At 31.1% G+C, this 20,534-nt stretch overlaps 2 protein-coding genes across 2 annotated transcripts; both read left to right on the top strand.

Moving 5' to 3' along the window:
- Positions 1 to 2,458: 2,458 nt before the first annotated feature.
- LOC112734015 (protein NRT1/ PTR FAMILY 2.13) lies at positions 2,459 to 8,736 on the top strand. The gene is made up of 4 exons (XM_025783182.3): positions 2,459 to 2,842; positions 3,911 to 4,128; positions 6,668 to 7,254; positions 7,689 to 8,736. The coding sequence occupies exons 1-4, from the start codon at positions 2,755 to 2,757 to the stop codon at positions 8,557 to 8,559; spliced, it is 1,764 nt and encodes a 587-aa protein (XP_025638967.1). The 5' UTR covers positions 2,459 to 2,754; the 3' UTR covers positions 8,560 to 8,736.
- Positions 8,737 to 11,004: 2,268 nt separating this feature from the next.
- Positions 11,005 to 19,222, top strand: LOC112734001 (probable AMP deaminase). Its single transcript, XM_025783161.3, has 19 exons — positions 11,005 to 11,709; positions 12,008 to 12,192; positions 12,701 to 12,914; positions 13,030 to 13,187; positions 13,324 to 13,375; positions 13,483 to 13,610; positions 13,695 to 13,874; positions 14,207 to 14,274; positions 14,390 to 14,532; positions 14,655 to 14,716; positions 14,807 to 14,920; positions 16,060 to 16,200; positions 16,902 to 17,054; positions 17,156 to 17,209; positions 17,295 to 17,405; positions 17,540 to 17,713; positions 17,822 to 17,902; positions 18,530 to 18,628; positions 18,713 to 19,222. Exons 1-19 carry the CDS (start codon positions 11,217 to 11,219, stop codon positions 18,779 to 18,781), a joined length of 2,679 nt encoding a protein of 892 aa, XP_025638946.1. The 5' UTR covers positions 11,005 to 11,216; the 3' UTR covers positions 18,782 to 19,222.
- The last annotated feature ends 1,312 nt before the right edge of the window (positions 19,223 to 20,534 follow it).

Raw genomic sequence — 20,534 nt, 5'->3', positions numbered from 1 at the left:
AATGGTCACAATTCATTTGCGTCAATTATTGTTAATAGGGACAACATCATAGTGATGGTTAGATTAATATATAGATTCGTGTACCTTAAATTTGTTTGTCTTGTTACGTTTGGATTTCAATGGCAAAGAGCTGTGAACACATGCAAATACATCTTTGTACTTTAGTTGGTCCAATAATGGTTGTCATCATTACGAATTGGTTTATTAGACAAGTATACGCACGTTGAAATATTTATCAAAATTAAAACAAATTGGAAGAAAATAGAGATAGAAACACAAATGGATCAAACTCATTGGATTAGTCCGTGTTTCCGTTTAAACGGGACTACTTTTAAAAATAACATTTTTTAAATATTTCATCTATTCCGTTCTGAAGACCCGCCCATTGAAACAATTTTATTTGTTTACGATTTTTATTCCAAAAGTAGTCTTTTTGTCCAACATTTTTTTGGAACCCAAAATTAAATTATTTATTTATTTTTTTATTATAAAAATAAATAGATAGTCCGTATAATTCGTTAAACTAGTTATTATATATAAATGTTCCAAAACTGAAAATGAAGTCCCATGAATAAATAAAAATAAGCAAATCAATCCGTATACAAACTATAAATTTAAAGAAAATTTTCAAGTGTGTCGTCATACCGGCGTTTCAGTGATTTTTAATCGTTGATCTTAATTATAAAAAATATATATAATATATATAATTAAGATCAACTGTTAAAAATCACTGATACACCAGTATAACAGTACACTTGAAAATCTTTCTAAATTTAATAGACCAAATTTAAATTGACCGACCTAGCCTGGTTCAGTGGTTCACCACACTAAGAAAGTAAGAAACACATAGATCGATCTAGAAAAGGAGCATAGGGTCCCCACTGTTCCACGCACTATTAATGAATGTATGAGCATGGCAAACGCACCACGCAATTACTATCATTTTTACAAGGAATAACATTTACAAGATAATAAAAAAATAGTTTAAATAATTTAAAATTATTTTATTTAATATATATTAATTATTGTTAGAATAATTTGTAATATAATAAATATGTAATTATAGATGTTATGTATATGAGATTATGAATATTATTTTATATAAAATAATTTTAGATTTTTTTTAACATAATTATTATACAAAATGCCATTTATATTAAAATTAACTACTACATATATTTAATTATTTATATATAAATATATGTATCATTTAACTTATTTTTAATATGTTATATTTTAATATATATTTTATATTAGTGATTAATTTTAGAAAAAATGACAAATCGGTCTCTAACTTCTTGGTCCGTAAACATTTAAATTTTTAAAGATTTAAAAATATATTTAAGTTCTTGATCTTTTTAAATTTGGACACATTGATTTTTATATCTAATTTGTTCCATTTTAAAAATTATTTTACGTGTGCATCCATACCAACTAAATCAGTACAACAAGAGTCACGTTTAATTTTTCTATTAGGTCGGTCTAACAGATCCAAGTGAATATAAAAGATTGATATATCTAAATTTTAAAAAAATTAAGAATTTAAATGTATTTTTAAATTATCGAAAATTTAAATATCTACAAATAAAAAAATTAAAAATCTATTTATCTTTTTCTTTTAATTTTAATATACACTTTATTTTTATGGTCTAATAGACTAAAAAGTTTTACGCATATTGTTGGTAATAATTCGGATGTTTTCCATAAAATGGAAGGGTTTCTCCATTAGGAAGGAAATAAATATTTTTGGTAGATATAGTGTCATGGGAATATTATTCATTTAGGGATTTATGATTTGACTATAAATTATAAAATACTACTTGCTATTCAAAGTGCGATGACCATATATATGTCAATTATTTAATATTATTAATTGAAGCTTACACTTATTTACTATTTTAAACTGGGATTACTAGCTATAGCTGTTGATTATTGACGTTTTCTGACTCACTAGTCACTAGGACAAGCAAGGGTGTAAATAATAAAGATATTTTAAAAAAAAAATATAGATAGACAATGAAAATATTAAACAATATGAATAATATGAATATATTAAATTTTTATTTTATTAAGTATGCAGATAATTATTCTAATATTAAAATTTAGATAAATAATTTAAAAAATATAATATATTTTAATTTAATTAGTGATTATTTATGTTATTCAAAAAAAATTATTGGTTACCTAGCATAATCTTATTTTATATTTTGCTATACCTTGGGAACTCAGTAGACTACTACAGCACATACATACATACGTGCCCAAAAACAAAGCTTGGCCATTCAATAATATTCATTATATATATATATATATATATATATATATATTTTTTACTAAAGATAGGAGACTCAAACCCGCAACCTCTTAATTGAGTATAGGGAGACTATGCCATTTGAGCTATTACTCATTGGCTAATATTCATTATATATAATCTTTGTTTTTTGTGCATATAAATGCAAGAGGTTGTTGGGCACATGATATTGTGTGCCTTAGCTCAGAAAATCTTTAATTCCAACGCCTGAAGCATATTACTCTCTCTCGTTCCCTCTCTCTCTGCTCTAGCCTTTAATAATATGGCTATGATCATATAATATATGATGAATAAGTGCTCAGTTATCTTATATTGATTGTTGATACGACCAATACACATAGAACTGCTTCTGCTTCTCTCATCACTATTCTTAATTACTTAGAGAAACTGTTTGCATTTCATTGAGTTCATCACAGGCGGCACAAATAAGAAAACTTGCAACAATGATTGAAAAAATATCTTCTTCAGAATCTTCAGCTACCAAAACCAACAAGAAATATGGAGGCTGGAAGGCTGTACCTTTTATTTTAGGTCAATTTCTCTCTTCTTCAATCAACTCTGCTACTTCTTCTTCTCCTTATAATTCTCATTCTTTTTCATCTATCAGATCGAGTTATCAATTCACAATCACCCATTTATATAAAACTAACTGATTAGTTTATTAAAAAAAAACATTTTTTTTTGTCAAAATGATATCACTAAGGTGATCATGATCCGGTCCACGAATATTTTAAAGGCTATTTTAGTATGATTTTATCATGTTTATAGTTGAGTCTGGATCAAAACGAACTCGATTTTACCTGTCCCATGTACACCATAAAAAAAATTAAAAAAAGTATATATATTTTAAATTAACTCCAATATTATGTTATATTAATTATAAATTTATTATTTTATTTTTAATCACACTTGTTGAATTAGAAAATAAAACAAAGAAACATCAAATTAGAATTTATAAACAAATTCAAATTTAAATATGGTTATCAACTTCTCGACAATAAGTTTTTTCTTTATAAATAAGTGTATCATAAATAAGTTTTTTTATAAATTATTGTTAAAGTTTCAAAAGCCCGATTTTCACCCGTTTTAGACCAGGTATAATTATAGCCCAAAAATATTTAAGTTTCATCATTAGAATCTAAAAAATAGACTCGGTGTACATTTAGAATCGAGTCTAGATTAAGACAAATTCGATTTCACCCGGCCATATATATTCCTAAACATTACATGTTTTTATATATATATATATATATATATTATTTGTTATTTTTATGAAAATAAAAAATAATATATCACAATTGTGCCGGTAGTGCTGTGCTGGGGTGACCGTCTTTTTTTATTTTTTAAAATTTGTTTCCCTTATATATAAAAGCTTGAAATTAAAGAATAATCCTCTATGAGCGATGGTTGACAAATTCTGTGTTGTGTCTCATCATATATAGCTCTATTATTACAAGTTGCAAGTGCTCTTAATGTCCGTTTTTATAAGCTATACTAAGATTGCTTATATATTATTATATATGTAACTATCTAAGTGGTGCATGCTTAATATTATATGTTTGGTAAGCTAATTTATTTGCATTGCAATAATGAGTGCAGGGAATGAAACGTTTGAGAGGTTGGCAGTGTTTGGGTTACTTCTGAACTTTATGGTGTATTTGACAACACAGCTTCATCTAAACCAAGTCAGCGCTTCAAATGTTTTGAATATTTGGTTTGGGTTGACCAACTTTGGTCCCTTGCTCGGTGCCTTCATTTCTGATGCCTTTTTTGGTCGCTTCAGGACTATTGCTTTTGCTTCCTTTGCTTCTCTTTTGGTACTCTCTCTCTCTTGCTAGATCAATTTTTAATCGAAAGATAAAATATATTGTTAAATTATTGGACTAAGAGAATTGAATGGATGACTAAATAATAATAAAAAAAATAAAGTATGATTATTTTTTATTATTTTTTGTAAAATAATTAGAGTAGTACTATATGGTTGGGTTAGGGTTTATATATTAGGAGAATTAACTTTGGGAAAAAATTAATTTTGAAAAAATATTTCTTAATAAAAATGAGAGTATATATGTATATTGAAAGTATCGGATATATTTGTGTTTGGTTCTATTTTAAAATTAAATAATTCTTTTTTTTAAATGTTTTTATTTTGTTTGGGTGATGTGTACAATAAAAGTAAACTTATTATTAAATCATGTTTACTTATTTATATAGGAATAATAATATGCTCAGCTTAGATTTTTAACTCAAAATAATTTTTGCCAAATATATAAAAGTAAATTTAAATTACTTCTAAAATTAATTTTAAGTACCTCTCAAAATATTTTTGAAGAGATATATGATGTTAGATAAAAATAAATAATAATAAGGTGTCACTAATTAGTTGTTTAATTTGTTATACAATTATTATTGCCCCTGTGGTTGAGACAATGGAGAAGATGGTTTGGGCAGACATCAATGGAGGAAAACGGAAATGTTTGTAAATAAAAAAAATTTAATAAAAAAAATAAAAATTTATTTTATTTAATATTTATTAATTTTAGTAATAATTAATGAATAATAAATAAAATAAATTTTGTCTTTTTTTTAGTATTACAGAAAAAAATACAAGTAGACCCTGAGCTACAGTTTTCACATTAAATGTGGCACATGCATGAGTCTAGGCATTATTTGATTTCTTTCTTTTTTACTACAAAGTTTTTAATATTATTAAGTGCAAAAATAGGTATACTAAGTGGGGATAGTTTCAGATTGTTGTCACTGCATGCATATATATACACACTCAGTTTTACTAGTGAAACCATGAAAACTAACCGAAACAAAATGAAATTTAAAATTTTATATTAATTAATTAATATTGTATATATACTTATTGTTTTTTTGTATTTATTCACATATATAGCATGCCTAGTGCTTACAATTTTGGTCGTCGAATCTAACAAGTTAGGTTAAGGACAACAAGAACATCTCAATTGGTTTAAAGACAGACATATAATGGGGATTTTTTATTTTAATATGGAAGAGGGAAGTGAGTTTTACGTTAATGTTACAAAAAATAGAGTTTTACAGTGTTATGGAGGCGCTGTTCTAGGCAAACACAATACGCAGACTGCGTATTGTAATTTAATATTAACATAATACAATAGGCAGTTTGCGTATTGTAATTTAATATTAAAATAATACAATACGCAGTCTGTGTATTGTCTTTATAAATTAAAAATAAATTAATTTGGTAATTCGCACTCTGCAAATTCTATAACTTCTAGAATTTTGTAAAACACCATAACTTCCAATATTAAAAGATTACACCAATTTTTATCCAATATCCAAAAAAATTAATCATATAATGGATTTGAGCAAAAAGTAAATAAATAAATACATAAAGAACAAATTACTAAAAGAGGAATAATGGACTTGATCGATGAAAATGACATGAAAGAAATGAATGGTCACTTCTATCCCTAGTCCGTTCCAAATGATCTGAAATTATTAACTTATCCTAAAAATTTAAATTAACAGAAAATATATATAATTAGATCTCTAATTAAAATATATTATTACTCCAACACAAACTATTTTAGTTAACTATTTGTCTTACGTCCTTTTTTATTTCTTAATTTTTTTTATCTTACATTATTATTAGAAAATTATTTCTTTTCAAAATAATTGTCAATTTAAAATACATCACATACATTGTCTAATTTTTTTTCCCACATGGATAGAATTTCATTGCTTCAGTCTTTTAAAAAGAATAATCGTCAATTAATTAATCTTTTACTACTTATACAAATATAAATTAATTCTGTGACTATATATATAAGACACACAAAAAAAAAGAAGATTGATGAATATAAAATTATTATAAGCTAATCTAATGAAAATATTTTTGGGAGGGAGAAATAAATAAATATTAACCTTTTATTATTATCCCTCCAAAAGAGAAACTGTAATTTTTCATTAACTTACTATTTTCATATAATATAAATACATTAAAATCAATTATCTTACATATATAAAAAAAAATTAGTCACTCTTATAAATTATATATAAAAATAAATTAAATAATACACATATTTATATATAAATATTATTTTTTATATCCACATCACATTTTTGTATAACAATAATATATGAAGATACAAAAAATATCTTTTTACAAAGATTCTTATGTTAAAAGTGTGCTTCGTTTATTAGCCACACTTAAAAAAAAATAACACTTTTATAACGTATCAAAATTAAATCTTATAATTTATCATCTAATAATAAAAAAGAAACATCTTTATATAAAAACCAATTATAAAATCTTCGTAATAGTATCCACCTTTGTTTAATTGATATTTTGAAACATGATGTTAGGGAATGGTGTTGGTGAGTTTAACATCATGGTTACCAGAATTGCACCCTCCAAGTTGCTCAGCTCAAGAACTGGCAAAGGGTGAATGTGTTAAAGCAAGCAATTCTCAAATGGGTGTTGTGATCTTAGGACTTTGCTTCTTAACAATAGGTTCGGCCGGAATAAGGCCGTGTAGCATACCGTTCGGCGTCGACCAATTCGACCAGACAACGGAAGAAGGGAAGAAAGGGATGGCCAGCTACTTCAATTGGTACTACACAACATTCACATTGGTCTTGTTGCTGTCTCAAACACTTGTTATCTATGTCCAAACCTCTATTAGCTGGAAAATAGGTTTTGCAATACCAACTGTGTGCATGTTTTTGTCCATAATCATGTTGTTTGTTGGAACAAGGCTTTATGTGTATGTGAAGCCTGAAGGGAGCACTTTTCCTGGAATTGGACATGTTCTTGTTGCTGCTTATAGGAAAAGAAAACTCATGCTTCCAATGATTGAAGACAAAGTTGATGGTGTTTTCTATGATCCCCCATTGATCTGTGCTAGTACTGATTCTTTGCCATTAAAGCTCCCTTTAACCAATCAGTTTAGGTAACATCTTTATAATAATTATCTTCAATCATCTTATTATTTCTATTATGTTTTTTCTTAGCTTACTCCCAATTCTATCTACTATAGACAACAAATTAAACATGAGAAAATGACAAATAGGTCCCTGACCTTTTGCCTCGCGGACATTATCGTCCATAACCATTGAAAAATATTTTTAAGTTCCTGACCTTTACAAAACTTGGACGAATCAGTCCCTCTGTCTAAATGCCTCTGTCAGGGACTGATCTGTCCAAATGTCTTTGTCAGGGACTAATCTGTCCAAGTTTTATGAAGGTCAGGGACTTAAAAGTATTTTTCAATGATCAAGGACAAAAATGTCCACAGGACAAAAGATCAATGACCTATTTGTTCTTTTCTCATTAAAACAATTGAGAAAACCATGAAATTAAACAGATATTACTTTTTTAAACTAGGGCCTTGAACAAAGCTGCTCTAATAATGGAGGGGGATCTAAACGAAGATAAGAGCATAGTGAATAAGTGGAGACTTACAAGCATTCAGCAAGTAGAAGAGGTTAAATGCATAGCAAGAGTTTTACCAATCTTATTCACTAGTATCATTCCTCTCATTGCCTTGTTACAACAAGGAACGTTCAATGTATCACAAGCCCTGAAAATGGACAGAAACCTAGGACCCAAATTCCAAGTCCCAGCTGGTTCAATTGGAGTCATATCATACATTACCATAGCTTTGTGGCTCCCATTCTATGACCGGATCCTAGTACCAAGGCTAAGAAAAATGACCAACCAAGAAGGTGGCATCACACTACTACTAAGAATTGGAATTGGCAATGTCTTCTCTATTTTCTCTATGGTTGTTGCTGGTTTGGTAGAAAAATTGAGAAGGGATTCAGCAAATTCACATCAAAATCCACTAGGAATTGCTCCTATTTCAGTTTTTTACCTAGCACCACAATTGGTCCTAATGGGTCTCTGTGAAGCCTTTAGTGCAATAGGGCTAATTGAGATTTTTAACAGAGAGTTTCCTGAGAATATGAGAAGTGTTGGCAATTCATTGTTTCCATTTGCTTTTGGATGTGCTAGCTATGTGAGTGCTATAATTGTTAACATTGTTCATCATGTTACTGCAACACATAGCCATCCAGATTGGTTAACAAATGACATAAATGCTGGTAGGATAGATTATTTTTACTACATTATTGCAGGACTAGGCGTTATAAACATGGTTTATTTTATACATGTTGCTACAAGATATCAATACAAACAGGTCCAAGTTATTGATCCATTGCCACAAGACATGGAGATGGGATCACACAAAACCTAGAAAGAACCTAAGTTGGTGGTTTTATTTTTACTTCACTTCTCTTATTAGGATTTTAAGCTATTATTATTATGATCATGATGATGTAATAGTTAGATTATATTACTTGTCTTATTGGAAATGTAATGTAAGCTATTGAGAGTGAAATAATAGTATAATAACAGGTTTAATTACTCTCTATTTTTTAAACTTTTAAAAGTTTCTTTGTGTAGCCTTCTCTAAACTTAGCTTTCAGATAGACATGATAGATAGCAACTATATATAGAAAAGAACAATGTATATATTTTGCTTTTTCTATTAATTAAGCCAATAATTTTTGGAAGAAAATTGTGAAACGTAACTAATCACAGAAATAATTGAACTGATTATGGGTAGTCTTAATCAAATTTATTGTGCATTTATTGGATATACACAAGATTATTCCCCGGACGGTAAGTTAATACTCTACATATGAGATATTCATTTAATTTGGAGGCATCTTTTTAATTCATGATCCGAAATCAATCACAAGACAACTATATATTTTCATTTATAATTTATAATTATTAAAAATTTGTACAACAAGAATTAGAATTTATATATATGAAAAGTAAGAAGGAATACAGAGTAATTGTGGTTGATATTAAAATATGTATTAAATATATTCTAATATTATATAAAATGTTGTCTTTTAACTAAAAGCTTGCAAGTTGAAATATCTTTTTGAGCATGAAAAACATCTTATAGCTAACCATTTGTCTTTAAAAATATCAAAAATATTATTTGTATACTAAAATCAACCATTTTACTAAAATTAGTCATTAATATATCTGTCTATAAATATATATGTAATTTAATTTAATTTATTTTTAATGTATATTTATATTCTAACATATATTTTATATTGGTGATTAACTTTGATGATTAATTTTAGTATATACGTAACATATTGGTATATAATTACGACAAAAGAAATACATATTACATATCATATATGATAATTAATGCGTTTGAGATATAATAATTATTTTTATTGTCTTTTTTTTATTAGTTTAAACTTTTAGGATGAATAATTTTGTGACATAGTATAGAGTTTTATATTTAAAAGATTTAGAATTTAATTGTGGGTGAACCCAAAAATAGAAAAAAAAAGCATATATAAGACAAATATAAAAAAAAAAGATCTATAAAAAAATCAAACAAATCCAAAAAAAGTTTTTACTTAAAAATAATATTAAATATATAACCATTTATATTATATTTTTTTATTAATTTAAATTATTGTTTAGGATGAATTGTTTGATGATATAAAAATATTCTTAAAAACTTTAAAAAATATTATTCAAGAACTTTTCCTCTACGAATATACAGTATTGCATGTCTCAATCATACAGATCAGGCTCGTCACAGAATGATTAACTTTAGTAGTATGATTTTTGACAATAAAACAAGATGGGAATTAATGTGGTTGTTCATTACTCATGAGTGGAAAATATTGCTTTTGTCGTTGTCTTCTAGTCAAAGGCGAATAACTAAAAGATAACCATTTTAAAAATTTGAAAGGGAAATCTTAGCATACATTATTATTACTACTCTTCAACATTTCAAAAGTAAATTCAAATGCATGTAAGTATAGATAGAGCTTCTGACCAGCAGGTTGATCAAATCCCAGTAGTAAAGAAGACATAATCTATCCATATGCAATGCAACTTGCCACCGGCCTCGCCATCATATCACTAGGACCAACGTGGTTAGAATGTTGACATTGTCAGGTGATGGACCATTAATGAAGGTCCTCATTTTGTTAATGATGATGTCATTTATATTAACTTGTGTTTCTAAAACATATATTAATTAAATATTTATTATTATTATTATTATTAGAATTTAGTAGATAACTATAATATAAACCTGAACTTTTAATAACAAAATCTGACTTGGTTTAATCTGTTTCTATCCCTAAAATTTAATTAACATGTGTTTTAAAAGTATATGTTAGTTTTTTTATTAATAGAAGTTTTAAAAATTTTATTTTAATTAATATATAAAAATATATTAAAATTTAAAATTTAATTTTTATGAAATAATTTTCTATAAGCCCTCCAATAAAATTGGAACGATTAATACAGATTTCATTGGTATTACTGCTTTTTTTGGACGTGGTACTACTACTTATTTTGGTATTTTTTTTTATTCGTCGGGCTATATGTTTTGGTCTAGTTAGGTCCAGTGAAAGTCTTTTTGGCGAGAAACCTTTTGCAATTTGAAGGACAACCAAAACGGTGTTAACATAGCCCACTTAATTTTTATTCTTTTGTACACTTATTTTTTTGGGCTTAGATTATTTTGTACACTAATCAACCTATTACGGCTCGTCAAAAAGAAAATATCTTTTAATAGATATTCTCCAAAGCCCCACAAAAAGGGTAGGGGTTAACAGCAAATAACAACGAGCCACGTGGCATTAACGGGTGGGTCCCACTTAGGGATCTCTCTAGTCACCTCTGAGCAGTATTGAGGTGGAGCAAATGAAGCATTAGCTGAGTTTCGCATTTCTTCTTCGCTCTTAGCTCTGCAGCCTTCACTGTATCCGACTCCGTTTTAGTGAGTGACTCAGCTACCGAGTTCGAGTTCTTGTAGTTGAATGTGATCACCACCACCATCATCAATCAGTTGCTACAATGGATCCTTCATCTTCCATGTCGCTTCCACCTTCTATGCACCTCGCAATGGCGGCTCTGCTCGGAGCCTCCTTCATGGCCATCTCCGCCTTCTACATCCACCGCCGCACCGTTGACCACGTCCTCCACCGCCTCGTCGAGGTCCGCCGCCGGCCACCTCGCACTTCCTCTACCGGCGCCGTCGATGCCGACACCGACGACTACGATGACTTCGAAGAAGAAGAATACGAAGACGGCGACGATCGGAGTGGCTTCGGCGGAGAATTCGACGCCGATTCGACACACTATCAGGGAAGCCTGACAAGGTCCGTGGACGAAAGCTTGCTTCGGAGCTATAGGATTTCGTCTTCTATGCCGAACGTGGCTTCTGCGGCGGATTGGTTCCCGGAGGACCCTAGGCTCGGGAACACTGCGCAGAACCGTGTCTCGTCGCTTGATAATCTCAAGTTTGCGCCGCTAGGTCTTCCTTCTCTTCGAACGCGATCCACCACCGGTGCGAATTCGAACTCTCGAGCTTGAATTTGTTTCAAGTTTATCTAAGGTTTTTTCAACTTTCCGTGAAGTTGAAGTCGTTTTGATTCAATTCTCAATTAGTTATTCATTTATTTTTCTGTCTGTTTTCGTTTGAGAGGATGCTTATATTATGTGTTCGTATCTGTAATTTGATGATTCATTTCACGCTATCGAAGTAGAAACTAGTGTGAGGTAGAAGTCGAGTTTCTTTCTTTTTTTTTTTTTTTTTTTCGTGGATTCTAGATTAAATTATGTTTATGTTTTTTGGGTTCGTGAAGGAGAGAATGCTCAGCTTTCGAGTTCTTATAAGAGAATAGCATCTGTCGGTAGAATCATGACCCCAAGGTCGCCGGGGCGAACTGCTTTTGAAAGTACTGAAGATTCTGACGAGGAGGGAACACAGCTGGGTGATGACAGTCGGATTCCTTTCTACCCTGGGACTAGAGATTCTTCGAATAATTATGTGAGAATATGTTTTCTTACCTTTTGGAATTGTGAATGTTGATTATTTTCAATCCGACCCCCCTTCTTCCCCCCAGTTTAGGGGCCTAGTTTGGGAACATGCTTGTGATTTCAGTTACATACTTACATATGAAAATTGTTGCCTACCTTATATTGAAATGTGAAGGGGACATATCCTTCATGCATGCCTTTGGGTCAAAGGTAACCAAGTGAGTTGCCAAATATTTATGGCTGTTATTAATTTAATGAATCTTTTAAAAATTTATAACTCATCCATAACAAAACCAGAAGTCTCCTGATGTTTAACAAACTCTCACATCAGGTAATGGAACCCTTGTAGTAAGCATTGAAACTGCCAGATTTTAATTTGGTCCAAACAATCTGTTCATGGTTGAAAAATCGTAGGCTATAAATTGTGGTGGATGACCATCAATTATCCTTCCTTGCTTGATTTTGGTATGCTATTGTTCATTGTACATTGTTTTAAATGGTTTGCTATGTTGTTGCAGGGACTGAATCCAAACATGTGCAATTTATCCGGTGTTGCTTTCAGGCTCGATGATGCAAACTCTGCACACCAGATGTCTGGAGAGGTTTCAAAAGAAGGGAAAGCAAGTGGCGATATGAATACTGATGGAACAGTGGATTCAAATTCAGCACATGCTGCTGAAAAAGACCTTGCATTTATCAGTAATGTTTTCCCTAAAAGAAACACAGTGAACGGTAATGTCATATTTGTAACAGAATCTGTACTATGATTCTTATGTTTGGCATTTTTCTAATTTTATTCTTTTCACAGTGATTTGATGCATTTTTTCTCCTTTATAAAAATGTTCAGAGCCAATAAACATAGAAGAAGAGGAAGTGTGCAAGATGATTAGAGAGTGCTTAGATTTGCGTAAGCAATATGTTTACAAGGAAAACCTTCCATGGAAGGCTGAACCTGTGGAGGCTGACTCTGACCCATTTCATTTTGAACCAGTTGAAGCAACACCAGTAAGTTAGTTGTTTTCCATTATTCCCCTCAGATATTTTTGTTCCCATCTGCTAGAGATACTAACAGTAACCTTTTTCTTTCCCCCTTGAAGTGGTTTTCAAAATTGTTATACTGATGTTTTGATGTTTCTAACAGCATCACTTTAGAATGGAAGATGGAGTCATACATGTCTATGCAAATAAAACTGGTGAGCACACAGTTGTAAAAACAAGGCAATGCAATGATCATTTTCAGCTTTTTTATTTCTTTCTGTTAAGCATAGAATGACTGAGCTTCGTGTGAAACTGTGTGCAGACACTGAAGAGCTCTTCCCTGTTGCAAGCTCAACAACATTTTTTACAGATATGCATTACATTCTTAAAGTTATGTCTGTTGGAAATGTTCGCTCTGCATGCTATCATAGGCTTCGGTTTCTGGAGGAAGTATGTTTATACAACCTTTGCATATGTGATCTATTTGTGTTTTGCCTCTGGCTTTTGGTTAACATGCATCTGATCATTATACAGAAATTCCGCCTTCATCTATTACTAAATGCAGATAGGGAGTTTCTAGCCCAGAAAGGTGCACCACATCGAGATTTTTACAACATCCGAAAAGTTGATACTCACATTCACCATTCGGCTTGCATGAATCAGAAGCATCTCCTCCGCTTCATTAAGTCAAAACTAAGAAAAGAACCTGATGAGGTGATAATCTACTTTCGGACTGATTTAGGGGTTTAACTGATGAGTGCCCGCACTTAAGGCACTTGTTAAGGTACTAGAAGTAGATAATTTTAATTTTAAAAAAAAATATTTTTTAAAAATTTTCAGTGCATTAAATGTATTAGAAGGATAAAGGCTTTCTAGGTTTATTTCCCTAACAAGTGCTTTAAGGGCATTCTTAAGCAAATCCGTTTTTTGTTTTTTTATTTTTTGAGACCATGATAATGTAGGTTGTTTTCGCATCCTTTTTCTTCATCTAATTTTAGTTGTTATTTCCTCTTAATTTTGCTAATAGTATTCATACATGTTGGCAGGTTGTTATATTTAGAGATGGAAAGTATATGACACTTAAGGAGGTTTTTGAGAGTTTGGATTTAACTGGGTATGAATTATTTTTCTGCTGAATTTTCATCTAATGACTTGTAGAAAGATGCTTGCTATATTTATGAGCTTTTATCTTGTCTGCATGTTTCTAATAGCAGGCAATCATAATGCAGGTATGATCTGAATGTCGATTTGTTGGACGTCCATGCAGATAAGAGTACATTTCATAGATTTGACAAATTCAACCTCAAGTACAATCCTTGCGGGCAAAGCAGACTCAGAGAGATATTTTTAAAGCAGGATAATCTTATCCAGGGTTTGTTTAAGATTATGAAATATGCCTATTGTATACTTTTTTAAGCTGTAGGAACTCTGAATGTATTAAAAGTGTTGATGCTTTATTGTTTCACAATAGCTTAAACGTACCCACATTCACAGGAAGGTTTCTGGCTGAAGTAACAAAGCAAGTTTTAACCGATCTTGAAGCTAGCAAATTTCAGGTAACTTATTCACATGGCATAGACTTTTTTCTGTTAATGTTTTTTGTGTCTTATATATTAATTCATTTCTATTTATAAATCAAATTTCAGATGGCTGAGTACAGGATCTCTGTTTATGGAAGAAAACAGAGTGAATGGGACCAGCTGGCAAGTTGGTTTGTTAACAATGCTATTTATAACAAGAATGCTGTATGGCTAATCCAGGTGTGTTATTCTGTCTTGAGGCATAATTTTTAACATCTATTCTTTGATATGCATAGTCTGATGATAAACCATTGAGCCCCGGATATGATCCATCTGACCTCATAAAAGTCTGTCCTAACTGATTGACTCTTCTGGTGATACTAATTTGATATTTATACCAAGATTCTTATAGACTATAGACCAACTTCCCATAACTTTACAGTCATTTATTTACTTATTTATTTATTGTGACTGTTTATAGGTCTTTTTAATACTAAAATGGGGTTCCTTAGTTTGAGTTTTAGGATTGTTTTGTTTTTCAGCCTGAACTTGTAATGGACAGTGGTAAATATTTGGAGAGAATATTTTATCCAAAAGAAAAAGAGATAAAAAAAAAAAGAAGAAAAAGAAAGAAGGAAATACTCATGATTAGTACCCTTTGAAAAGTGATTGAAGTAAGTAACTTCAAAATTGTATGCAGTCTTCAACGAGTGCTGTAATATTCCTGTATCCTGTTGTTGAAAGTGAATCTTCTTAATTCTTGCAAATTATAGCATCAACTCACGGGTGTTATCACTCAAACATATGCACAGCAAGTCTGTAACCACAATTCTTTGATGTAAAATGTCTTTGTTGCATGAGCATTTTCAGGTCTTTATATTACTTTTACAGTGCTATGTTTGTTGGAACTACGAGAACTCTGCTTGTTGTCAACAGCATCATTACTTTAGTCTCCACATGAATTCCTGCTTCACTACCATAAGTTGTTAAGTGGGTTTAACTTCTAGATTAGCAAGTGGCAACTAACCTTGCACTGCATTGCTTCTTCCCAAAAGAAAAGAACTGTAAAAGAGAAAATAAGAGAGAAGTCACTTGATATTTGTTGGAATGTGTCATGTTAATTATACGGATCCTTACATAGATAATGGACATATGCAATTTTGTCTACAAGCAAAGAAAGATGAGGCTTAGATTTGATCATGTTGAAGAAACACCATTTGCAACATTTTAATGCATGCTCTTTGTGATGTGATATAATATTTCTAACTTCATACATCATACGTCTTAATCATTTATTCAGAATTGTGTTTGGTGCGTTTACTTGTATAGGATTTTGACTTTGACTATCATCTTTTTTTATGAAACTTCCATTTGCACAGTTACCACGACTATACAACGTATACAAGAATATGGGAATTGTTACCTCCTTCCAGAATATTTTGGATAATGTGTTTATTCCTCTATTTGAAGTCACAATTGATCCAAACTCTCATCCTCAATTACATTTGTTTTTGAAGCAGGTTAGTCAATTTGACCCTTCCTTTGTGCTCATAGCTCTATTATGTATGTTCAAAGTAGAAGTCATAAAGTTAAATGACGTTCAGTATGTATCATTTGATTATAGCAGTGAACATTTCTTGTGTAACTATGTCATGTTGTGACAATGATACACCAAGCAACTTTGTGGTGCTTTACCGGTGCCACTATGTAAATTGCTCATTGCTACTGTGTGGCTACTAATGACTGACTTTCTATATTGGATTTGAGTGTGCCTGTTCAGCTAGTTGAAAGGCATACTCAATTATAATGGAGCTAAATATTCATGAGCTTCAGTTTATTTGAGTACTTTGCAAACTGCTTTTTTTATTCATCTTGCAAATACCTTGTTATCCAATAACAGTTATGTAATCAACCCTATATATTTAAAATCAAGCTGTTTTTCTTCTTTTGTTCAAAGATTTTTTTTAAGTAGCTACCATCTGTGCAGTGTTGCTTTGTAGTAATAAAGGCGTGCTTTTATGAACATTAAGTTTTACTTCACAGTTCATATGTCAGCAGTAGAGGATGAAGTTCGCTTTGAGAGCTGGCATTCGATTCTTTATAATGTCATTGTTACAATTGTGTAGAGTTCAATTATTAAAATCATGAAAAAAGGAAGCACCATTTTTAATTCTTGTCTTCATAATTTACTAGGTATAACATGTTACTTTTTTGAAAGCAGGTGGTGGGATTTGACCTTGTAGATGATGAAAGTAAACCTGAAAGGCGTCCAACTAAGCACATGCCTACACCAGCAGAGTGGACTAATGAATTCAATCCAGCATACTCTTACTATCTTTATTACTGTTATGCAAACCTGTACACCCTCAACAAGGTTAATGTTATTTCCCTCTGCATACACGTCTTCAGCTTCTAGTTATTGTCTTCTCTTTCTTTTTCCAACATATTTAATATCTTACTTTCTATTGGTTTCAGCTCCGTGAATCTAAAGGAATGACCACTATTAAGTTGCGGCCCCATTGCGGAGAGGTTGTTTTCTGTGTGCTATAGTAGCTGTATGATTTGATTATTTATTTTATTTAAGATGGTTAATATATTTTACTTGCTTATGCAGGCAGGCGATAGTGATCATTTGGCTGCTGCTTTCCTCCTATGCCATAATATTTCCCATGGGATTAATCTACGGAAAACTCCTGTGTTGCAATATTTATATTACCTCGCACAGGTTAGCCCCACGTGAATAGTCAGTCATTTGGTCAACATACCAATATCTATCATGCTGCAATTGTAGTTTGCGTTTGTTGTAAATCTTGAAAAATTTGTGATAAAATTTTAATGGCAGTCATGTTATCTTTTTAGGTTGGATTGGCAATGTCACCACTTAGCAATAATTCACTTTTCTTGGACTATTCTCGCAATCCATTGCCCATGTTTTTCCAGCGAGGTCTGAATGTCTCTCTTTCTACTGATGATCCTTTGCAAATTCATTTGACAAAAGAGCCCTTGCTTGAGGAATATAGCGTCGCAGCAAAGGTTTGCTCTCTGTTAAAACACCTAGGCTCCTTTTTCTTGGCTGACAACAGTTAAATATTTTGTTCCATCATTTCTTCTAGGGGTCAATAATTTTCACATGCACTGCAGGTATGGAAACTCTCTGCGTGTGATATGTGCGAAATTGCCAGAAATTCTGTCTACCAGTCTGGATTTTCACATCAGACCAAGGTAAATGAGATGGTGTAGGAATTTTATGCACTGGATTACCTGTTTTTCTTTTCTTTTATTTTTTTATTATTAGGGTAAAGTATGTTTTTTGTCCCTAACGTTTGTGATTTTCTTCAAAAATACCTTTAACGTTTAATTGTATTCAATTTTGTCCCTAAAGTTTTCGGTTTGTATCAAAACTACCCGAGTGTTAACTCCATCTGAAATGTTGGGAACAAAGTTGAAAATGTTTGCGGATATTTTTGAAACAAATCGAAAATGTTAAGGGTAAAATTGAATGAAATCGAAAACGTTAGGGACAAAATTGAATAAAATTAAACGTTAGGGATATTTTTGGAAAAAATTGCAAACCTTAGAGACGAAAATTATACTTTACCCTTATTATTATTATTATTATTATTATTTGCATTTTCTTTGAGCTCTTCCATCCTTTTGGTCTGTATTCTCTCTTGATGTTTGATCCACAACTTTAGCTGTGAAAAGTGAAAACTGATAGCTATCCACATGCTGTTATAGTTAGAGTATTATTGCATGGACGTTTATAAAATATTGTTTACCTGGCTCTTTCCTGATTTATAAATGTCTTGATTTTTTATTTAATTTATTTATTTTCCCTTCGTTTTACAGTTACGTTGGCTTGGGGACAAGTATTTCCTTAGGGGTCCGGAAGGAAATGATATTCACAAGACAAATGTTCCCAGTTTGAGAATTGCATTCCGATATGAGGTGGAACATTTGTCATAAACCCTATACAGAATGCAGTTTGATTATAATTATTCTATCTTGATAACGATTGTGTGTTTTGTGCAGACATGGAAGGATGAAATGCAATACATATACGCTGGTCAAGCCACCTTTCCTGAAGATGTAGACCCATGAAATGAAGTAACGAAAAATGAAATCAACCTGTTATGTGACTCTATTGTCAGTGCATTTACCACTGATGTTGAATAGCAGCTTCGGCGCTGACAACTTATTGTAACAACAATGTAACCTTTATGGTAGGCCTTAGTTACAACTTACATGGTTCAGAATCGAAGTTAAAAAATAAACATAATAGAGAACTGAGAAGGCAGAAGAAGAGCTAGTATCTAACACTGGCATTTTCTGCGGCAGGAACAGGAACACCTCTCTCTCTCTCTCTCGTTAATCACTAGTAGACTAGAAATAGTAAATTAATAATGGCCACTATGTGAATTTTGTTCTGCATGTGTAGGCCGTTAAAATATATTCTGTTTGGAAACATCAGAAAAAGCCCCCCCCCCCCCCCCCCCCAACAACACAATCAAAATATCTACAAATTCTATTCCTGTTCGGTTACTTTTTAGTTCAGATGACTAAGAGTACAATTAGAACTTAAAAGAGTTTAAGGTGCCTTTGGCCAAATAATCATTAGCTGATTAGGCTCAAGTTCGAGCATTATTTAGAAAAACTTTTTATTTTTACAATATACACGGTGGGAGACTGGGAGTTATAAATGACGTTAACAACTAAATATTGCATAATAGAAATAAATATTCCAAATCTTTTAGTAAATTTTATCATGCAGAAGCAGTTTCTGTATACAATTATAGAAGCTTTTCATTTAAAATATTTTGATAAATTATTTTTAGCTCATTGATCATATTATCAGGAAATATTAAATATTTTTACCTTGTAAATCTTTTTTAAACACCTTAAGATTGATAGCCAATGTATAAAAAGGAGGTAGAATGATATCCGTTTCCTTTTTCCATGTTTTTTCTAAAGTAAAAAGGCCGAGGATAAAGTTGAAATAGGTGAAAATAATATCGAATAAAATCTTATTTAAAATAAATTGTGACAAAAAGTTTCTTTAACCAAGCATCTAATCACTAATTAATATTTGCTTTATTGAAAATCTGTATTATACATAGTAGCACCCTTTGCATACCTTTTTGACTCTTGCCACTCACTGCTATACCAAGAGGTATGATATGGATTCTTTCTCTCTGAAGCAAAGTATGATTGGAATTTCGATTCCAGTGCTGGTTTTTCTCGTTACTGATTGCGTTGCTCTAGATGCTGCTAGGGTCATAGGGTGAACCAAAATGAGCGAATCCAACTGGTAGTTTGATTTGGTTGATATTTCCTTCCAACTTGACGAACGGTTTATAAAGTGCATTACACAAATGGTAATGGAGAATTTTAGTGCACGTAATCACTTTTATCGGATCACTTATTATGAATTAATTAACTAATGGTGTAGAATAAAACCCCTCTACTTTTAGTTTCAGCTGGCCACGGTCTGGTTATGTTTTAGTTATTAGAAAGATACATGAAGTGTATAGTTGGGTGGGGATAAAAATCTAATATATTTTTTTATGAATGAACTTGATACGAAAATTATATAGAATTTATCCGCTAAGAGTTCAAAGGCTGAGTTTTATGCCAGATTTCATGCTAAAAGGGCCGAATAAATGTGCCATAAAAATTGAATAGCTAATTAAGCCAAAGAATTGTCTGATCTGGACTTTATGATTTGCAACGAATAAAAGAGTTTTGAGAAGTGCTTGGAGGGTGTTCATATGTGTAGTATTGAAATGTCAAGTGTGACTTTGTAAGAGGTGAAGTAGCATATTGATTGATGATATGATTAATTCAGTGAAAACTG

This window comes from Arachis hypogaea, chromosome 3 (assembly GCF_003086295.3).
Source record: "Arachis hypogaea cultivar Tifrunner chromosome 3, arahy.Tifrunner.gnm2.J5K5, whole genome shotgun sequence".
In the NCBI taxonomy this organism is placed as follows: domain Eukaryota; kingdom Viridiplantae; phylum Streptophyta; class Magnoliopsida; order Fabales; family Fabaceae; genus Arachis; species Arachis hypogaea.
This window is presented reverse-complemented; position numbering and strand designations above follow the sequence as displayed.

Bases quoted from the DNA above. Each gene is read 5' to 3' on its own strand.
- LOC112734015 (XM_025783182.3), top strand. From the start codon at position 2,755: ATGATTGAAAAAATATCTTCTTCAGAATCTTCAGCTACCAAAACCAAC. The intron at 2,843-3,910 runs GTCAATTTCTCT...TAATGAGTGCAG, and splicing joins GGCTGTACCTTTTATTTTAG to GGAATGAAACGTTTGAGAGG. The intron at 4,129-6,667 runs GTACTCTCTCTC...ACATGATGTTAG, and splicing joins CTTCCTTTGCTTCTCTTTTG to GGAATGGTGTTGGTGAGTTT.
- LOC112734001 (XM_025783161.3), top strand. From the start codon at position 11,217: ATGGATCCTTCATCTTCCATGTCGCTTCCACCTTCTATGCACCTCGCA. The intron at 17,055-17,155 runs GTTAATGTTATT...TATTGGTTTCAG, and splicing joins ACCTGTACACCCTCAACAAG to CTCCGTGAATCTAAAGGAAT. The intron at 17,714-17,821 runs GTTTGCTCTCTG...CATGCACTGCAG, and splicing joins AATATAGCGTCGCAGCAAAG to GTATGGAAACTCTCTGCGTG.